Consider the following 21890-nt stretch of genomic DNA (forward strand, 5'->3'; position numbering starts at 1 on the left):
ATGCTGTTGGGAGCCTACACCAGCCTGTTGATACAGCTGCCAGTGGAGATTATATGGCAACACAGAATTACATGGCAACACGTGGTTCCTCTTCCATCTCTGCTTCTGCTTTCCACAGGACATTTGGAGATCTGAAATCATCCCCAAGCTGAGGAAAACACATCCTGACACTGACACTGCTGAATTCCCTTCAATGCTTCCTTCAAATTAAGATGTACACTAAGCATGCTGTTCAGATAACAGGGAGAACTGTAGACTCCAGGGAGCATTCAAAAGTATTAGACAGGATGTGTGCAGGTAAGGAGCAGAGCAGTTGGGATTTGTGAGAAGAATTGTTTACTTACAGCTCCAGGTCTGTGCAGAGCAGAAGCACCCAGCAATCCCATTTCCCGAAGGTATGCCAGCTCAGCAGCTCTTCTTGCCATTTCAACCTTGTGAGAACCTGGTGGGGTCCAGCCAATGCCTCTGAGCCAGTTCAAGTCAGACTTGTATTTTACCTGAGAGAACGAAACATTCACCAGGATGTATTATTTTATTGGGCCCTGGGTATTCAAGAGAGAGCATATAAAGAACAGCAAAGTCAATAATAAAAAAAATTATTCATTTTTAGCAAGCAAACTGTGGTTCTTTCAAGAAGGTGATTTTGTTGGCAGGTAAGGTTTGCCGAGGAGTTTGCACAGACAGCCCCGAAACCAGGGAAGGACCATATTGCCCAGCCACACTTACATCACTCTGCAGCTTATAGGCCTGCTTTGCATGTTTCACATTTAGCTGCTCAGGGTCACAAGTGTATTGGTGCAAGGGCTGCCTGTAGTTAACATTGCTTGCAAGCTGCTGGCTTCTCTTGGCATGGAGGAATCCTGGCTGGTTGAGGTGACTCTGGAACTGTGCCCTGTTTAGGGCATAATCACTCCTGTATTGGATGTCGCTCTGGAGTTTCCCCACTCTGAGGACATGTCTGATTTTGGGATCATCATTTGCACTGAGGAATCCAATCTGCTGGCCTCTGTCTCTCAGGAAGGCTTCTCTGTATTTGTACTGCAGGAAGTGCAGAGGAAAAGCTCATTTTCACATTCAAATTACCTTCAAATTCTGTTATGAAATAACTTATTCTCCCCTAGCCATCAATCATGTTTCTTGTAGTGCACAAAGACCAAGGGTTTGTTTGATACCAATCTACATCTCCTAATCTAACAAGACACTTTAGAAGAATGACCTTTGTGCTCAATTTTAAAGGAGTGGAAAGACTTAGGCAGCCCAAAATGCTCATCTCTCAAAAGTAATCAGAGATCCTCCTACTGTTACACTCTTGGATACACAATACACAGCTCAAGCAATGAAGCTCCTCTACCTTTAGCTTTCTTGCCGACTGTGGTCTTCTGTGCTCAAAGATGACCCACTTTATCCTAGACCATGCTTTAACTATTCATAACCTAATACCTATTTTATTTGATTAAATCATAATATGTCTTCTTCCCAAGAAAAACTCTTGGGACATAAAATGGAACAGCCTGGTATTGGACACTATTAATGGTAGCCTTCAGCTGGAAATCTTTGCATTTAACCAGTACTTGGTTTCATTGGATCACCAGTATTCCACACCAGAACAAAGTACACTCATGTCAGAATTCACCCATTTTTACAGGATGGGGTGGCATGGGAAGAGGGTTGGGAAGTGTTTGAAACAGAACAATTCTTACATCACTAGCAATCTCTCTTGAAGCCTTTGCTGTCTGGAATGGGATGGCGTCAATCCTAAAATCATAGCCAGATGCCCTTGTCTGTTCCCAAGATGTTTTATACAATTTCTGTGTTGAGAAGAAAAGAACAAAACAGTCATTTCCCCCTGCAGTTTCTTAAACGCAGTCCCATAACTGCAATAATAAATGTTTTATCCTACTGGGCTTATTTGTATCAGGAGTCATCAGCACCATCTCCAAGGTTTTGATCCAGATCTATAGCGCTTCAACTTCTTTTCTATTCACCATAATGATAAAATGCCTCATCTGAAAAGTGCCACCAGGGTTTCCTTTTGTACTTGAATGTGGTTGTTTTTGATGTGATTTAATTTCTATTAGAAACTGTGATGCATCAGTCACATCAATACTGCATTGATATTGCCCTTATTCTCTCTTTTGATGCATCCACTCGCAGTGTCTTGGGTTTCCTGGCATCGTAATTTCAATATCAGTTATTTCAAGCTTTTCAAATGATCCTTGTCTCTATCCCCAGCCACATGTGGCTTCATTAACTCATGTGGAATAACAGCTGGTTCTAACATATTTAATGTGACTTTGAGGATGTGAATCACATTTACATCCTGAAGAGAAATTGCTCTAGATTTGGTTCTTCTTCCATCAGTAGTTTTCTTAAAATAGCTTCCAGTCTGCAGGTTCTGCTACATGGCCATGACACTTTTGGCTGTCCCTTATTTATTTTATTTATTTGCTTTCTGTAAGTCTTTGATTCATCCCTTCTGGGGTTTGTGACCATATGAAAAGAAGCACAAAATTCACTCCACATTTTAAGATAATCTTCTGTTTCACTGGTGAATGTAGTGGTAGGTGCTGCTAAATTTGACAGTAAACTGAGATGCCAGAAATCCTGCAAGATGGCCAGGGCAGAAGCAATGCAAGTGTCACTGTACAGCCTGCTAACAGGTATAGGGCTGACCTTTCATTTGTCTGCAATCCTTGCACACAATATTTGCCTTTTTACAGTTTCCTCTATTGCTTCAAAAAATGTAATTTCTACTTGTTTCTTTCACCTATCTCAAAGCTCCTTACAAACTAAGGTCATTCTGATGCTACAGGTAAAGACAAGAGCTATTTAATCAGGGAACAGGACATTAGGAATAGACCGAGTTCCTCTGTATGAGATAATGTGGAAACAAATTCTCTTTACACTAATTCCACACACTGATTCAGTTACATCCAGATTGATGACTACTATGCCTAAGGGATCAGTTCAACACAGTGTTGCAGCTTCAGAAAGGTAGATTATATAGTCAAGGAAAGAGGATTCTCCCTCCTCCCTCAAACAAAATCGAAAAGATTTTAATTTGTAACTAACCATGTCTATGTTGAAGGTTTGAAATCCTTAGTAATAGCTTACTAGGAACGTTGAATGAATGCTCAGAAGGAAAATTAGCAGACTTTTCCTGATTCATCCAGCCCAAACCTAGCAACATGTTGGCTGTTCACTGCCTCTGGCTTTTTTTTAGTTTTGATCAGGCTTGGAGAACCTGCCTTCTACATACATGGAAGTTTTTATTCCCTAACGAGTTTACCAAGTCAGCTCCCCAAAGGAGAAGGTTTACTTACATCACTGATGTAAAATGCATTCTGGCGGGCTCGGATAAAATCCGGATGATCAGGAGGTAGGGTGTACCTGTGCCTGCCTTCGAAACCTCCAGCCTTGTACAGTCTCTGTGGGGCCAAAAGTCATTGAATGCAATTGACACCGGAAGCAATGTCAAGATCAATTCTTTTATGCAGTATAGTACACCAAAAGTTAAGATCACTCATACATTAGAATGAAATCTACCTCATTGCACTGGAGGTAGCTGTTCTTGGCATGAATCAAATTCGGAGAGTCGACCACGGCAGTGAACTTCAGACTTTCTGGCTTCTGACGGTACTTTACCTGAGAGGGGGAGCAGGCAACAAAAACAAACAAAGGGAAAAAAACCACGAGATGTTTCTGTTAATGATATACGAAAACTCCCAGAGTGTGATGACTGGGGTAAAACATAAAAGACATTTTCCTGAAGCCACTGTTCTGCTTTAGTCTCAGTAGCTCTTTCAGCTAGGGACTGGGGATGCCTTTGTATCAGGCACCAAACTTTTTGTTGTGTGTGTCTTTGTGTGTGTGTGCAAGAAGGATTTCACACTGAAAATTCTCATGCAAAAAGCTTTTGAACATTACACTTTTGACAGCTCAAAATTTTTCTCTATTAATGCATGATACCGAACAGGCAAATGCCCCTTCGGTGTGGTTGTCAGTGCTGTATCTTTCTATATAACTTCCACCACCTGCTGAGAATTTCATAATGGAGTTTCCTGCATTAATTTATTGCTCCATGTTTTGCTTATACTCTTGTGTTTCATTTGGAATGGAAAATATTCAGCAGGTGTCACACAGTGGACTTGTGTCTCCTGTACTGCTTCTTGGTAACTTACACCTTGTATAAACAGGCTCCCACATCAAAAGGAAATGATAAGCTACATTCGTAAGTGTCATGTAACGAGGAGCCTTGATGGTAAACAATTCCTACAGACTTGCTATCCCATGAAAGATTTATCAGTTACCTCACTGATGAGCTCTCCAGCCTTCTTTACACTCTCTATCTGCGGAGATCTCAGAGCCATCCAACCAACTCCTTTCATGAAGTTCAGGTCTGATTTATAGCGATGCTGTTAAAAATGAAAATCGTTAGCTATCAGTTTTGTATCCACAGCTATTAAGGTTTTTTAAAAAACTCCCTGGTTCATATTCACATTTTGAGGTTTTTCATTTGCCATGCACATATCAGATCGTAAAGCCAAACTGTTTGCATTTGTTCGTTCCACCAGGAATTAAATAATGTATCATATGCAAGTTACAAGAGAAGGCCCCACAAGTGAATTAGTATGGCTCAAAGCAGTAAGTAATAACCTGTTTGTACTGGGCGTAAAAGAACCTCTTTTGAAATAATTTTATGAGGTGAATTCAAGTCAGGAATACTAATTATTTTATCTGGTTCATGGTTCCTCATTAACCGCATTTCTAGGAGGACACATTACTCTTCCTTTACTCACATTAAAGGCTTGCTTTTACCTCCTAATCTATTAAAGAAAATCAGGCAGACCCAATAAAAAGTGAAAGTCAGGAAAGTACCCGCAATCCCCACAATCCTGACTTCACTTCAGAGTCATGGTGTCTCACTGTGGGACTTTAATCCAATCATCCATTTTTTTCATTTTTTTGTTCTGCCCTATATGTGACAGGACATGATAATCAATTAACTCAAGTGTACTGTACATTACTCTACTAGGCAATGAGGGTATCAGGCAAAACCATCACCACCACTTGTCTGGGCTCCTGACTTGGGGTTCTAAAGGCAAGAGCCAAGCGCTGAGGTTCTCCCTCACATCCTATCCTGTTCCTCTGTAAGCAAGCTCAGGAGTACCTAGGGTAGGGTCTGAAATAAAGATTTTACCTCACTCTGTAGCATGTGGGCTCTTTTGGCCCACTTCATCTTCATGTCTTCTGGGAGTGCTGTAAATTCATGGAGTCTCTCTCTGTAATCTTGATCACTCGCTAAGGCCTGGGCTTTCCTGGCATGGACAAGGTTCACCATGTCCATGGGCAGATGAAACTGAGACCACACTTCTTGGGATCCTTTCTTGTACTCTTGTTCACTCTGTAATTTGGCAGCATGCAAGCAGTGCAGCAACCTGGTGTCATCCAGAACACTTCTGGCACCAATGTGTTTTCCTCTCTCCATCACAAAATTGTGTTTATATTGGTACTAAAAATTAAAACAAAAGGGTAAAAGTGAAAATGTGCCAAACTTAGACTGGCTATTCCAGGTAACTAACTTAAGATAAATTACTGAAGTATCTGTTTTCTGTAAAACCAGTCAAGGTACATAGCACTAGAAAGCAATTGTTTGAATATCTCATTGCTCTCAAATTTAAATACCACGGGAACTGCAACATTAAAGTTAAGCACATCTCAATGCATTTTCTGAATATGCCCAAAGCATTGATCATGTTTAACCTCAAATCATGTATTTTTATTATCTCTCTGAGAATTTTATTCCTATTGCCAGGAATGAGAATGTAAGAGAAACAAACAAAAGACAGAAGAAAAAAAAATCTATACAAAAGCGAAACATCGTGCACTCTGTAGCCTTCAGATTTGCAAATGCCACCCAGCTATTTTAAAGAGTAAATTCAGTTTTCCTGGAAAGAATAAGAACCAGCAACCCCTCATTCTCATATTAGCTGTGACTATGACTCTCCCTGTGATCTTGCATTTATCCTCTCTGTGAAATAGTGATGATGATGATAATGCTTATTTATACAGCATCAACAGGGTGCTTAGAACTTTAAAGGGAAGGCCTGGGCCCTGAAGAGTTCATAATGTAGTTGAAATGGGATAATAACACTTATCTACCACACAAGAGAGTTGTGGGGATTAAATTACAGCATCTAATGTTTATAAAGTGCTTCCAAGATGAAGGGCCAAATTCAGATCTGTTGTAAGTGGATGTAATTCTATTATGGACTTGTACCCTCTAGAGCAGATCTGAAGCTGTAACCAAAAGCACTCTGCAAAATATGGTTAAGTATATATTATAAATTACAGCTAGGAATGGTTGCTTCATTAAACAAACACAGGTGAAATATATTCATATTTTATCACATTAGAGATAAAGTATGCAACTAAATACTACCACAAAATGAATACTTTTTCCATCTTCCTAGAATTTATTAAATATCTTGTGAAGGAGGGATGAACCTAGGCTTTCTGAGAAATGGATGCCACCATGTCTGAGTGTTTTGCATACAACAATCCAAACAATAGGATATTTATAAGGATAAGATTATTTGTTTCCTCTATTTCAGAATTTAAGGGGACATGTATTTCCAGGAATTTGCAATGATTTTTACTTCCTAACCAGACACTTCCAAATGTCAGCTCAAAGCAGAGTGGACAGAGGTAGTGGGCACTTCATAATATGAGGAGCTGAAAGCCTGAAAAAGAGCAGAATCCCTGTTTTTGCTGTTTGAAAATTCTTTAATTCATTTGCTATTTCCCACTGGAAGATGTTTAACCTGGCTTGGTTCCCGATTAGCAGCGATTCTTCCTCTTCTTTTTTTTCCTAATTCACACAAAGAATCTCATTCATAAGTAATATATTCTGTCTCACACTTGTCTCACATGGTTATGGAGTTGCTTTAATTCAGCAAAATCTGCCTTATACATTGTTCTACATGAAGTTAACAGAAATTAGGCAAGAAGGGAGGTTGAATCATTCAACTCACATCACTGGCAATTTCTCTGGAGGCTCTGGCAGTCTGGAATGGGAGTGCTTCCATTGTCAGCTTGTAGCCTTGAGCACGTAGATTATGCCAAGATTCTCTGTATTTTGCCTAAAGTAGGAAAGGCACATGTAGACTGCTGTTTCACTTTTAAATGCACAAAGGAACAAACAAAGGAACCATCTTTCATTTGTTATTCTGTGTTACAGTCTCATTCTTTATAATCAAAGGATTTTTTTAAAATTATCTTTGGGAAATCCTACTAACTCAGACAAAACATGTCTCGTTCTTTATGTAGATTTAATTTACTCACAACCTTATATATGCTAATGGAGATAAGTATCATTATAATCAAATCAGGGAAAGCATACATAGAATAGACCTCAAATTTCCTCTACTTCTCCATCTTCCTTGCCGCTGCACAATTCATCCTGCATCTGAAATAAGTGCAAGAAATACAGAACAAATTCTTACATCGCTGAGGTTGGCTGCATTTATTCTTGCCCGTGTAAACTCTGGCAGACCCAGCGTTGGTGTGTAGTGATGCCGACTGTCCTCTCCTGCTGCTTTATAGAGGCGCTAGGAAAGAGATCAAAGAGACAACTGAAATTAATTTTCTCTCTTGTTTCAGTGATACAATAGCAGTACTTAAGTTGTTAATGATTGTGACAGCTATAGTTAGCCATCATTGAAAATAGGTAAGAGTGTATCACTTTTTCTGGGCATAAAGATGGGGGCTTTTGCTGGGCATAAAGAACATTTACATTAAGTTTTATAAATATATGTTGATGCCAAACCCCTACATTCTTAGCCTTGCATTGTTACATTCCTAGCAGGGCAAAAGTAGACCTAAGAATGTTAAGGGCATCATGAATGTGTGTTAAATAAAAGGGCAAGCATTTCTGGTAGACTGGGCATATTTTCTAGCTTGAATTTTTTCTTCAAATTATTATATATGATTTTGGTCATTTTTCTATAGGTTTTGTCTTGTTTTTTTCATAATTTAAAAAAGTGATTCTTTTCTTAGGAGCCCTCAAAGGTGGATCATACTATGCAAATGAGCTCACTCTAGAACGCCTCGCAGCCCTGATTTTTTAGTCTCTTCTTCATGCAAAAAAAACCTAATAATGGAACTCTGTTGTATGGATACTATGTGAGCTTTTTGAAAGAGATTGAATTGAAAATTGTATTAAATGTTTGGAAACAAACAAAAAAAGTGATCTAACGGTGAAAAAGCACAAATCTGTGACGTTTGCGCTTTTTTTGATGCATTTTGCTTTCAGAACAGGGTTGTCTCTTTCCCACTTCTCCATCCCCAGCTTGCTGCATTTTGAAAAGCATATTTTTTGATTCACATTAGGAGAGCCTACCTCATTAGCAATCATATTGCTGAATTTTGCATGAAGGAGGCCAGGAGAGTCTGTCACCGATGTGTACTTGAAGGAATGTGGCTGCTGACGATATTTACTCTGAGTTCACACACAAAGAAAAATGAACAGAATAGGTAAATTGTCTTGTCAGATAAGGGACTTTTTCCAATTCCAGTGGCCTAGTGCTGCTTCTTATGCTTAAAACTCCAGTTTGTCTATTAATCCTTAGTCTAATTTACTTTTTGCTATTCTGAGTTAGGTGCATTCAAGTCTCACAGGGGAAATGAAAAGTAAATAAGGAATAAGGCGTGAAAGGGAAAAAAATGTGCTGCTGTGCTGAATATGCTGAAAACAGTAATGAGGTTATTTCACCCCTTGGTGTCATTAACGCTGGGTAGTGGAATTGCAGCAAAGGCAATCCAGTCCAGAGAGAGAAGGAGCTGCACAAGCCCACTGAACTTTTTTGTGAGGAAAAACAAGGTTCCACCTTGTCATAGGTTAGCAAGCATAGTCCCGGAAGGGACGTCCTTGCTAAGGGGTGCTTACAGTTTCCTCTGGGAACTGATAGAACCTATCAGCTGGCCAGTTTGGATATGGACAATTCTCTAAGCCACTTAAAGTTGTGACCACCTCTGTGATCCACATTTAAGAATAGGCAAACTCCCCCTCCAAGCTCTCTCTCGTTTCCGGCGCTGGGACAGGTGGCTGCGGGGCCCGAGCAGGGCCCAGTGGGCCCGGCCAGGCCCTGCTTGGGCCAGGCCGGGCCGGGCCACGGCCATCCTGGGTCGATGGACCTGTTCCAGCCATGGAACTCCCCCCACTGCCTTGCTGTGGGCAGCCGGAGCGGCTCAGCTCTCCCCCCTCTCCACTGCGATAAGAAAAATTCAACATTCCAGCTGCAAAGCTGCAAGGCCGAGGTGAGATTAACCCTTTTTATTGCTGTGAAGAGCTGAAAACCTGAGGGAAGAGAGAGAGGAGATGCTTAAAGCTGAAATTCTGTTGTGAAGCTATGATATATCAGAGTATCCTGTTGTAATTTCATGAAGATATGGGGGGTGGAGTGTTCAACTCGTGAGCAAAAGCACCTGCGCTGAGATAGGCAGATGCTGACGCAGCTGTAATTTCATGAGAAGTTTGGACAGGGAGAGATGGACCAGATGAGGACTTTTTGCTCCAAATGGGAAAGGAGAAAACCTCAGTCCGTAGAGATGAACCAGATGAGGACTTTTGCTCCAAATGGGAAAGGAGAAAACCTCAGTCCCTAGAGATGAACCAGATGAGGACTTTTGCTCCAAACGGGAAAGGAGAAAACCTCAGTCCCTAGAGATGAACCAGATGAGGACTTTTGCTCCAAATGGGAAAGGAGAAAACCTCAGTTCCTAGAGATGCTCCCAGAGATAGTCCTAACGATGAAGATGATGAAGACCCTTTGCTCCCAGGGAAGGAGAAGGGCCTCTGTTTTTGTTTCTGAACGGCTCAACCTTAAAATTGTACCCCAAAAAACTTCAAGATTGGACCCTCGAAAGCAGTTGCGGGAAAAGCTGCAAGTCGGGGGAAAGGACTCACACGCAGGCAGAGAGACTCCTCTTCCTAAATGGACTGAACAATATTTGGAAGTGGGCGGCTGTCTCGTTGTGATAATGTTTTCATAGCATGAGCAAGAAGAGACTTCTCTTTCTAAATGGACTGAACAAGGTTATTATGGAAGTGGTAAACAGACTGAACATCTTAAGGGTTGTCTTTTCACATTGTCAGTGGGAGAAGGGAGGAAGGTGGGGGGAGGAGGAGAGTTCTGAAGGTGGTATAATTTTTTTTCTTCTTTTAGGTCTGTTAATAAACTTCTTTATATTCTTTCAAGTTTGGTGCCTGTTTTGCATTTCTCCTAATTCTTATCTCACAGCAGATAAACAGTAATGAGTATTTTGGACCAAACCACTACACACCTGGCCTGTGACCCTACATCAGAAGTGTGAAGAAAACAACTGCAAAATCACTGCAAGCGTTGATCTGTTCCCTAGAACACAACTCTTTATTTTTCCTCATTTCACATCTACTTGAATATGGGCAAAAGACGCAAGATTTGAAACCAGGAGAAACTGTACTGAGAGAACACAACAGAGAAAATAAAAGTCTGGTTACAGGGGGAGAAAAACAATAGAACACAAAAGCAGCAGGTGAAAAACACACTGACTGTAAAGCAGGAGAAGAGCTGAGGACCATGTGATGTACTGGGTAATGCACAGCTCATTCTAATTTTGGAGAAACAGTACAAGGTACTTATTACAGATAGGCACAGCCTTCTTTTTAGTTGAAAAAGCCCATTTAAATTCTGAAATAAATAACATAAAATAACCACCTCCTGGGTCTGAAACACAGGAGAAAACATTTGCAAAAGAAGTTAGCAAAGTTTGCAAAGCCCAGAATTCCATCAGGTTCACCCATCTGCACTTAGGACACGAGTGGAATGATCAAACGCGAGGGGAGGGAGTCTGGCATTATCCACTGAGTCACTTTGCCAGCCCAGTCTAATAGAAAGACATCTGGCAAACTCTTGTTCGTAGTGGAGAAATCAAAACCCTCTTTTGTTACCTCACTGATGAGTTCAGAAGCTTTCTTCTTTCCTTCAATCTCCAGGGCCCCTGGAGTAATACATCCAACACCTCGCATAAAGTTCATGTCAGACCGATATAAATTCTAAGGAAAACCAAGCAGAAGTAATTAGGAGTTTGCATTTGAGATGCCCTATATTTATTCACCCAAAAATACACAATAAATCCATTAAAATTAGTATCTACCGCAGATAGTTCATACACATTGCCCTAAGATCTTGTGTTTATGAATGTGTCTGTGTGAATACAGCCCTGACAGATCTACAGCACAATGCAGGATACTGAGGGCTACTGAGCCTCGTGAACACCAAATGATGCCTCAACTCCTAGCTTCTATTTGTGACCTTGAAAAAACCTTTTCTAGGTACATGAATTTTCTCCATACATAATATATAAATCAGAGGTAGACATTATTGATTTATAAATATACATAAAATAAGACCAGTTTATAAAAACCTAAGACAATATCCTTAAATAAAGGATAGTAGCTTTTAAGTAAGAGAAACTGTAGACAAAATAGCCTTGATTTTTAACAGTTCTGAATGGTCATAATATAAGCAAGGAACACAAAGGAAAAATAGCACTGAACCACTGCATACACTTCATTAACGTATTTTCCAGACCACCAAACCTAGCAGTGACTCGCTGTAAATACTAATTTTTAAAAAGTTACCAATAGGCTACTGATAAATACATTACAGCAATATTATTTCATTTGATAATGAGGAGGATGAGGAGTAGGATGGATGGAAACTTGCCTCAGAATCTCTGATTATGTGTGTTTCACCCAAATTAGGGCAGCACAACTGGAATCTGACGTTACACTTGTTTGGACACGGTCTGCCATCTCCAACTCTGTTGGCTGGAAGTGTTGAACTGATCTACAGCAGCATTTTGTGGCCAGACATGTTTGAAAGATACAGCCCCTCCTGAGGTCTGCAGGGGCAATGTAATCTATGAAAAGCCCTTTGCTCAAGGCTGTGCCTACAGATTTGTAAGTCATTACCCAGTTAATTTTACTCAAAAATACATAGGGAGTTAAGCTTGTCCTTCTTAAAATTTCAGTGGATATGTCTTGGGCCAGAGCTTGTAAGTGTCTTACAAATCAGATCTTTGTTGTGAAAGTACACGTGAATTCCACCCAGATGCAAACCAAGTTGTAAATACTAGTTGGTACAGGGTTTGCGTAGTTAGCAAGACCTTAAAAAGAGTATTTTTGCCAACAGTCCAATCATCCTCATTTGCAAACACTTTTCTACCCAATCATCAAAGACTACTCAAACTTTATCTCTCAGCGTGGTATGGTCACACACATTGTTCTGTAAGATAAAAGCCTCATTCCTACATGCAATCAAGGGGGAACAGCCATTTTTTTATCCCTCAGCTGCTGCTCAAACACACACTGTCAGCTGTCGGGAGTTGGAGCAGAATTATCTCACACCAGAACCACAGCGAAATATCCCTGGGACACTTTGAAATCACCTCGCTCTGCAGTTTGTAGGCGTTCTTGGCACACCGCAGCCTCACGTCGTCAGTCAGAGCAGTGTACTGGTGGAGCAGCTGCCTGTATTCCTGATCGCTGACCAAAGCCTGGGCTTTCCTGGCATGGACCAAGTGTATCATATCCAGTGGCAGGTGGAAGTGAGATTTTGTATCCTGAAAACCTTGCTTATATTTCACCTATCAAATGAGAAACAGATCACATAGATATCACAGCAACGTAATTAAAATTCAGGTTTTGATCAGAGGAGACATTCCTCGTATTTCTTCCATTTTGCAGTATAAATTACTCTTTTTAAAACAAGTTCCGTAACTTGTTTCACCATACTGTGAAAGCCCAATAATTATAATTAGAATATGTGACAGCCTATTCTTCATCAAAAAAGTAGCCATCTATATTATATTCAATTAAACTGAGATTATTTTGTTTGTTAGTTTTTTGTTAAAACTTGATACATTGAATCTATAAAGTTAACCAAACTGGCAAGACAAGTCCTAATTCACTGCATTTTTAGAAAGTGCCACAAAAAGGGGCAGCTACTGCCTGAATAAAACATGCAAACAGCCTTATTTATATTAGAAGAACAAATCCTCAGTCAAAATATTTGTTGATTTGGCCAGTTTTGTTTCATAGTTTTAAAGCGATATTTAGTGCTGAGTTGGTTTTTTTAACTTTTTATCTCTGTCCAGGAGAAGAAAGGTGTAGAAATTTTCAAAAAACTTTTTTCACATGACATTTCCCTATCAGATTATACAAATTTGAGATGTTCAGGCTGTTCATTGGGATAATGAACATCCAGAACTATTGATGGCCATCAAATGACTTAGAGTAACCTGACAGATGGATGAATTCTTCAGGCACTTGCTATTACCTGTATGTCTAAGCCTGCCATCAGTACAAGACCAGCACTTCTGAGAACCATGAACACCCTCCCATATATTTCACTGCTTTCTGGATCAAGCCACAGACTTCAAAATGCACTGAAATGTTACAATCCTTACAAGCAAACAAAAATGATGTGATTCTTGGCACATCTCAAGATGAGGTGGGAACCATTCCCCAACCAAAAAAGTCCAGCTTGAAATTCCATAAACTCGTTCATCCTTTAGTCTTTCAGAAAAACAATAAATTGAAAATAAACGCTGAATAACTAATTTAATTTACTTCTGTACAAAGACCAGTGCTGATTCTCAATTAGACCTGCCTCTGAGTGATGCTTTCACAGAGTGAAATATTCTGTGATAGGCAGCAGTGGTTTGAAGCAGGAGAGTGTGCTAGAACACAGGCTCCTTTTACTGTCAAATTAATGTTACTGTAAATAACATAGCCGAATGGCAAGAATATCACGATTATATTTACATATCTGGAAAGTGGGACAGAAAGCCCTAAGTTATAAATAAGTAGGCTATTCCACAGCTAGTCCACAGCTAAGTGCATCTTCCTTGAGGAATGACTTGCAGTTAGGAAACCAAGAATGCCCATCTTCTTTCTTGTACTTACATCACTCTGCAGAGATGTTGCATGGACTGAATGAGCAATACGAATGTCACCATCCAGGCCACATGAACCAGCCATCTGCCCCTTCATTTTCTGAAATGCTTCCTTATATTTGTGCTAAAAAGGAAGTAAGAATAGAAATGTGGATAGCAGTGAAGAGAAGTGTTAGTCCAGCTGTTAAAACCTGAATAAAAGGGGTTTCATAACACAGTAAATTCTGACCATACTCAGTAGGATAATAAATCTGAATGAAGCCTTAGTGGGTTCTAGGAAGACCTCACCCAACTGCAGTCCCTGTGATTGTCCAGTCACTTCTCAGCTCTGCTTTCACAAACCTGCCTTTGCTTATTTACCAGTAACACCTCATTGTGGCTGCACCTCCAAAAGCACCACTAACTAGTCCGAGGCCAAATGTCTCCCAGGTGTGGAGCTGGCTGGACATGCTGCTTCCATCAAGAGTCCCTCAGCAGGGCAGATACAGCCTGTATGTCCTACTAGACAATATCAGCCATAAGTTCACATACATCACTTATGATTTCACCCGAAGCCTTTGCTGCCTGGAAGGGGATGGCATCCAGTTTCAGTTGATAGCCACCATCCTTCATCCTTCTCCAGGACTCTTTGTAATGAGTCTAGGAAATATGGAACAGAAATAAAGAAGAGTTGCTGTTCAGAGGGTTGACATTGCAGCATTTTTGAGTTCCTACGTTACCACATGAGTTTCATTCTATTCTAATGCACAGGTCAATCACAAATGAAACTATCAATGCACAACAGGAATTATCGCAAGACAAATGTACATCATAAAAGACTATTTGTTTGTTCATTCTTAATCTTTCTAATGTAGGTGAATTTGGACAAGAAGTTTGATTTCCTGTATTACTTCAGAAATATTTAGACCATAGAATGATCATATACTGGAGAAAGGAAAGAAATTTAGTATGATTTCCTGTTTAGGACAAACATCAAAGCACTATCAACATTTCCACTTTCCTTTAAAATATTAAAGGCCAGGTTTATACCTCACTGATATTCATAGCATTTAATTTGGCCTGAAGGATTTCAGGAAGATCTGTCGTTGGTGTATACTGATGCTTTATACTCTCTCCATGCTCCTTGTACAGCCTCTGCAAACAGAGATGAATTTCAGTAGCAAGTACTCACTACATGTTCAATCATTAGTTCAAACAGAAACATTAACAATTAGGTTTATGGAAAGCAAACACTACAGAAAAGCAACAGAGGCATTAATAAATACAGGTAATTGTATCAGTCAAAATGGATTCAAAAGGCTTTGGGAGTCTGATACACTTATCAGCTAGAGTATGCTAGAGAGGAGCTCCTTGAAGTTTTGAGTGTGTAAATCAATGTATATGAAAATTCAGATATTTGAATATTAATTTGATAAAACTTCTAACATATGTGAGTGGAGGGAAGAAGAATAAACAGTAGTCATTAAGGATGTGCAGCAATGAGTGGCCCACCAACACTTTGAAATTCCACAGAAATCCAGGGAGCTGAAGTTCCCCAAACACCTCTCTCCAAAGGTGTTCAATTTTAGCAGATAAATGGGATGGTAATTATCTGTGCAATTACTCCAAATTTATTTCCCGACTTAGTTGCAAGAGGGTTCTCAATAGTCAATGGGATAAGATTTAAAAACCTCAGAGGGTGACTTATTCCATCATAAAAGGGGTGTCTGTGTGTGCCTCTAGAATCAGCCCTTGGAGGAAGAGCACAGGGCTGGCCCAGGACCAGATAACATTCAGGTGTCTGCAGACAGGTAAGAGGAGTTCTATGCAGCTAACTGCAACTGGAACTTCCCCTGCAATGGCTCTGCAGAGTTCTCCTTCTAAAATATTTTTCTTTCCTAGCCTAGTTTTCTTCTTACATTGACACCATAATTTTCAGATGGGTGCAGACAGACGCCTTTTTGCCTTAGATAAGACCCATGTCTGGAGCACCTGACATGCCTTTCCCAAGCTATTATTTCTGCAGGAGCATTCAAGACCCTCTAGATTAGAATAGACCCCTCCATTCCACCTATCTGACACTTTTTTTAGCAGCTGGGCCCACTTGTATTGCAGCTCCATAAGAGGAAAATTAATGAGCACTCCATGTGTGAAGAAGTAGAGCACCAGACTGATTTTGACTGTGGCTCAGTGGAACAAAATGACTTATATTTATCCTGCCTGAGATGTAAGCCTTTTGGATCTTATTAATTAAACCAAAGGCACAGACACCAAAAGTATTACAATAGCATGTGTTTTACACAAAGTCTTTCATCTTCTCCTTCACTTTAAAAATTTCTATTTTCACCATAAAACATCCTCTCATGTTTGAAACTTGTCTTTTTTGAGTGACTTTTGCTTATTATTCACTTCTGTATTATCCCAGTTAAGTCTACAATATTTTTAAATCGCTCTTCTATTAAAAATAAACATGTTTAAACACCAAACAGCCTCAATTTTTCCCTTTAAGGTTCCCCCTCCTGGATTTCTCTCTCAGCAGGATGACAGCTTGAAATAATTTATTTTTTCTTCCTTGTCATACTGCCTTACATTTTATTTCCAAAGAACATGCAGAAACTGAAATTTGAAAGATGTTTGAAAGGGGGAAAGAACTCCAAATGTGTTCTTCCTCAGTGAATATCAAAAGGCCAAAATTTTTTAAAGGTCAAAGTCAGTCTTAGTCCTAAATTTTACTTCTGAAAATAAATGGGACAGAAAGCACTTTCTGTATGAAAATCCCATTCACTTCGGTGGGATCTCTATGGCTTCCCAATCCAAGTTAGAAACATGCTCTTTGTGGGATGCACCACACAAGAATACAGAAGTTTCATGGCTCCCAAGGATAATCTCAGAGAAAGAAAGAGAGAGAAAGCCAGTGCTTCAATCAGGTCGTTCAAAGAGGATACCACTCTTATAATCATAATGTATATACATTATAACTTACATCCACAGCCTGGTTATAACTAATTCTAGCCTGGATCATCTCAGGAGTGTCTTTAATACTGGTAAACTTCAAAGCATATGGATGCTGACGGTACTTCTTCTGTTGAGCAGAAAAAGATCAAAGCTGTGAATTTTGTGCTGCTCTTTCATGCTATTTGAAAGAGAAAAATCATAGGTTGCTGGAGATTAGAGTGAATTTGTGAACATAATTATTATTCCTCTTTCCTCATCTTTATGTCCTAGGTACTTTCAGATTAATATTTGTTTCAATTTAACAATAACCTTTTGCCAATTAATATTAATATTTAAATTTAAGAAAAATATTTCAAAATCAGGTTCTGCTTACCTAAATACTCCAGAACTTCGGATTTTAAAATCTTTTTTATATTACTTCAAATAGAGCATGATTGACTGTATTTTTAACTTATAGGTCCTTTAAGCAAGAAATTATATACAATTGTGGTGTGTTAATAATGGCAATTAATTAACTTATTGTTAAGGGGTTTAGGTTACCTCCTTAGACCTGCAGCAAATCTGTGCAACCATTGACACTGTACCTAATCGTTATGGCATATCTTCTAGATATGACATTAATTTTACTTGTTGTTAAGGACCCATAGTAACTTCTGAGAGGTCTTATATATACATATATAAGGTGTGGGCAGTTCAATGGAAAAATGACACTTTTTCCATCTGGCCCTGTCACTAAAAGCTTCCCTTCCTGCAGAAGTTGTCTTAAATCCATCAGTACCCTTATCACTTCTCCAAATAGCACATACTAAATTTTCCAAATGCACAAGATGAACTCGTGGCTTGTCATTTTCTTTTAAACTGAGCTCTGACCAAAAGAAGTTTATTTGAAGCAACATTTTGACCCTTTGAAGACTAAAAATACCAAAGTAAAACACATAAGCACTTAAAAGTATTATAAGCTTGTAAGTAATGTTTTGGGTTCCGAAAGTAACACCTTAAAAATGAGTAATCATACTAATTTTAACTGGGGACAAAAGTGGTTTATACCTTGTCTTGATCAGATTTGGAGTCAAAGTGGAGTAGACCAGAGCATCTCTGCATAAAATTGCTAGAAATTATATTCTGGCAATTGTTTTTTAGCAGTGTTAGAAGGGCTAGTCACGTGTATGTGTAAGAAAGGACAAGGCTCATATCAACCTAACATTGCTTAGTACTCACAAAAAGGTTGAGATGGACAACCTAGGAGGTCAAATTTCTACTCATCAGTTTTCACAACTGTAACAACCAAATGGAATACCTATACACATCCACAGTTACTATTCCAGATGGCGTTACTGTACCAGCTTTTATGAAACTACCTTGCTTGACACTAGCTGAAGATATCATTTATTGTGTCTAAAATATCATCCTTCTTCACAATAGATAATTACATGGGAAAAAAATGGTGTTAGCAATCAGTTGTGAAAGGATGACTGTATTTTTCTGAGACCCTGCAGCATGAATGGACACATGATTCCTGCATCATAGTTCTTGAAAAATCACAGGATTCAATCTCTTACAGCAACAGATTTGGCCAGTAGGACTCTCTCTGAAACAAGAGGAGCAGAATACCATGAACCTTTTAACTATTTTTGCCAGAACTTCATTTGAAGACCTCGTGGGACAGGCACAAAGTATTCTAGAGTATGCTTTCCCCTGTAAGTGATATTGGTTATAGGGAGAAATAAGGATGAAAACTACTGACAGATAGCTACAGACAGAGATATCTATATGAATTTCAATAGCTACCATGAATGTATATGAAAAATGAGCAAGAAGGAAACGTGTATCTATTATAAAAGAAGGTTCTGGGTCAAATGACTCCACGTTTTCATCATCTCTCCTGTTTTTCTTCATTAAAAAGGTAGGCTAGTGGTTAGCAATTGAGCACTGTTTGATTGCCATTATTATTCATAATATCATTTGTCACCTACTTTGTTTTTGCAAAGGCTATATGGACTCCTACTGGTATGTGTTTGGTATCTGGTTTCCCTCTAATTACCAGTCCTATCCCTGGTTTTGAGGGCTTTCATGTGGTATGCCTTTTTCTTTCCCCTTTGAGTGGAAATTATTTTAATTTTATACAGACATTTTGCACGCATTATGCAGCAAATTCTGTTACATGCTGTCATGAAATCTCACCTCACTAATGAGTTCTCCTGCCTTCTTAGCCTGTTCCACATTTAATGACCCAGTGGCTATCCATCCAGCTCCTTTCATCCAGTTCAAATCCGCTCTGTATCGGTTCTGACAAAGGAAAAAAAAAGTCCTATTGTTGGTGTTCATACACTTAAAATGCCATTAAAGGATTCAGACATCTCAGGAACAACAATGAAGTCAAATTAGTGCCTGCTTTTGTTTTATTCACTATTGCATATTTGCAAGGAAAGCAAAAAAATACAGAATGAAACAGAAGAATGAGGACTCACCAGTGCTTGTGCAATATACTTTGCAAGGTAATTTTTAGAAGTGGTCTACACGTCACTGATGTTTGCAGTTTTTCTCTAACTTCATTTTTATTTGTATAGAGCACTCTTTAAAAGATCATCCATGACTTGCAATTATAAGAAAATGATACTTAGCATTTCCCAGACCATACCCTTTTGTTTTACTGGAGAGAAAGCATTGTGCTTTGTTTGTTTCTCCATGTGTCTTTTAAGGAGGAAAGTACAGGAGTGCTTCTCACTTTCCTCACAAAATCTCTCCTACCTGAATTTCAAATGTTGACTGTAAGTCAGGTTTCTCAAAGGTGCCAGAAATGTTTCAGCAGCCATATCTCAACAAGGCCTGTAAACATTTCTACCTCAGTCTCCTTGAAAAGTTCTCAGTTAAAACCTCAGAATGGAAAGTCTAACTTAAAGTAACTGTTTACAGTATCAGACAGTTCATCTGATGGTTACAGCTGAACATGTGGTCTCCATATGGAATTTTATCTCCAATTTTATCACCATACATTATTTAACCTCCCTGCACATTAGGAAACAAAAATAAATGTACATCATATAGGAATCCTAGAGTTTTATTAACATTTGAAGTAGGCTTTGAAGAAGCCATGCTCATAAACGGAGTTATAACTCTCCTCAAAAACACTGCACAACTGAAATATATCTCCTGAGGAAGTAAGTGGTTAATATTTACTGTGTTAATATTCACTGTTTAATAGCTGAAAAATAGCTATTCACTGAAATAGCTGAAAAAACTGAAATAGCGGAAAACTTAGGTGCATAAAGGTGTCATGGCATTAAAAGCATAAATGTCTGAAGAAAGTCAGCCCTAAGTGGGGCTGAGAATGGGCTGGATGGAAGGGTATGGATGTACATGAAGGTCTGGACTTACATCACTTTGCAATCCGTAGGCCCACTTGGCCCATGCCACTTTCCTGTCGGTAGGCAGGGCTGTGTACTGATGGAGAGATGTCTTGTATCCTATATCTGTGGCCAAATTCTGAGCCTTTTTGGCATGGACAAGGTTAACCATATCCATGGGGATCTGGAACTGACTCTTTGTGCCCTCAAAGGCCTTCTTGTACTCCAGATCACTCTGCAGCTTTGACATTTGCAGGGAATGAGCCATCTGCGAATCTTCCTCCACAGCTTTTACTCCAATGAGCTTACCCTTCATCTTCTCATAACCTTCCTTATATTTAACCTGTGAAGAAAACAAATAGACCAAGAGTAAATGATCTAAGCTGCCAAACTGACAGCTCTACTAGTAGTAAAGCAATGGTCTGTCAGTGTTGTGACATGCTGGGTCCTCGATACAAGCAAGAAGATCATTTGCAAAAGAGAAATGGAATGTCTTAGAATTTAGTGTTTATAAAGAATAAGCCCTTTCTTGACAATAATATGTTCACCAAAACCTACAAGAAATACTTTCTTTTTGGTTCTCTCTAGGAAAAACAACATTTTTCAAGCACTGAGGTCAGAAGGTTCTTTCAGGAATTTTCTGGCCAGACATAGATGTATTGAGTTATGATGTTTTGCAGGAGATTTCCACTTCATTTTGAGTTCTAGAATTCACCCTCGGGTCAAAATGAGAATAGGAAAACACAGCTAGCATGTGGAGAAAAGCTCTGAATTGCTCAGAGCAAACCTTCTGACTAATTACAGAATGCCAATCACCCAGACAAGTCCTCCATCGCTCCCTAGCATGAATCGAGTGAGGGTGGCTCAGGGCACTGAGACATATGTGACACATCCCCAACACTAGCAGCAGCCTGGACTGTCAGCTGTCCTAAGAATAAAGAAGGCTGATGGAGTCCATACTCACATCACTTGCCAGATCCCTCTTTGCCTTAGCTGTCAAGAATGACAAAGCATCCAGACGAAGCACAAATCCTTTTTCCTTCTGCTTCTCCCAGCTACTCCTGTAGAGTTTCTAAAGAGATGACAACAACACAATTTCTTTATTACTATCAATCCACTCTATTTGTTCTATAGTCACAGTGAAAACTCAAGTAATGAATCCCTCCTACACTCTCTGCCCAGAAACCACATGGCTACGGATCAGATCCCGGTGTCTTCCCTCACATCCTGTAACTGTGGATACTGTGGTTACTGCAACCCCAATATCTCACTGGTTCCAGTGAAACTGCCAGTGTGTCACTCACCTGGAAGCATGTGAAAAACGCACAGCTTCAAACTCTAAAAGTGGCAAGTCTTCAGAACAGCAGATGTGACTACTGTTTATTAGGAGCATGTAATTAAATTTCAAGTTTTTACACCTAAAACATGAGGACCTTCTCAGAGAAAGAACATAACTGTTACCTACAGAACAAATATTTCACAGCAGCTGTAACTATCCACAGGAGTGAGGGAATCACACAGTACCTCACTGATATTGGCAGCATTTGCTTTGGCCAGCATGAAGACAGGGTCATCTTTGCTGATGGTGTACTGATGAAGAAATTGCTCTTT

At 39.4% G+C, this 21890-nt stretch overlaps 1 protein-coding gene across 1 annotated transcript in view; it reads right to left on the minus strand.

The window, feature by feature from the left end:
• The window catches only part of NRAP (nebulin related anchoring protein), a 49436-nt gene that overhangs the window by 1191 nt on the left and 26355 nt on the right, over nucleotides 1-21890 (minus strand). The window contains exons 23-42 of the mRNA XM_017735198.1: nucleotides 21804-21890; nucleotides 21244-21351; nucleotides 20311-20622; nucleotides 19117-19221; nucleotides 16964-17062; nucleotides 15031-15135; nucleotides 14533-14640; nucleotides 14012-14125; nucleotides 12493-12690; nucleotides 10991-11095; nucleotides 8402-8500; nucleotides 7506-7610; nucleotides 7035-7142; nucleotides 5201-5512; nucleotides 4311-4415; nucleotides 3547-3645; nucleotides 3324-3428; nucleotides 1701-1808; nucleotides 727-1038; nucleotides 345-497 (exon numbers count right to left, since the gene is read on the minus strand). The exon at nucleotides 21804-21890 is cut by the window's right edge and continues 3 nt beyond it. Coding sequence (XP_017590687.1) covers nucleotides 345-497; nucleotides 727-1038; nucleotides 1701-1808; nucleotides 3324-3428; nucleotides 3547-3645; nucleotides 4311-4415; nucleotides 5201-5512; nucleotides 7035-7142; nucleotides 7506-7610; nucleotides 8402-8500; nucleotides 10991-11095; nucleotides 12493-12690; nucleotides 14012-14125; nucleotides 14533-14640; nucleotides 15031-15135; nucleotides 16964-17062; nucleotides 19117-19221; nucleotides 20311-20622; nucleotides 21244-21351; nucleotides 21804-21890 — 2847 coding nt within the window. The remainder of the gene's footprint in view (nucleotides 1-344; nucleotides 498-726; nucleotides 1039-1700; nucleotides 1809-3323; nucleotides 3429-3546; nucleotides 3646-4310; nucleotides 4416-5200; nucleotides 5513-7034; nucleotides 7143-7505; nucleotides 7611-8401; nucleotides 8501-10990; nucleotides 11096-12492; nucleotides 12691-14011; nucleotides 14126-14532; nucleotides 14641-15030; nucleotides 15136-16963; nucleotides 17063-19116; nucleotides 19222-20310; nucleotides 20623-21243; nucleotides 21352-21803) is intronic.

Source organism: Corvus brachyrhynchos, unplaced genomic scaffold (assembly GCF_000691975.1).
Source record: "Corvus brachyrhynchos isolate BGI_N302 unplaced genomic scaffold, ASM69197v1 scaffold705, whole genome shotgun sequence".
In the NCBI taxonomy this organism is placed as follows: Eukaryota; Metazoa; Chordata; class Aves; order Passeriformes; family Corvidae; genus Corvus; species Corvus brachyrhynchos.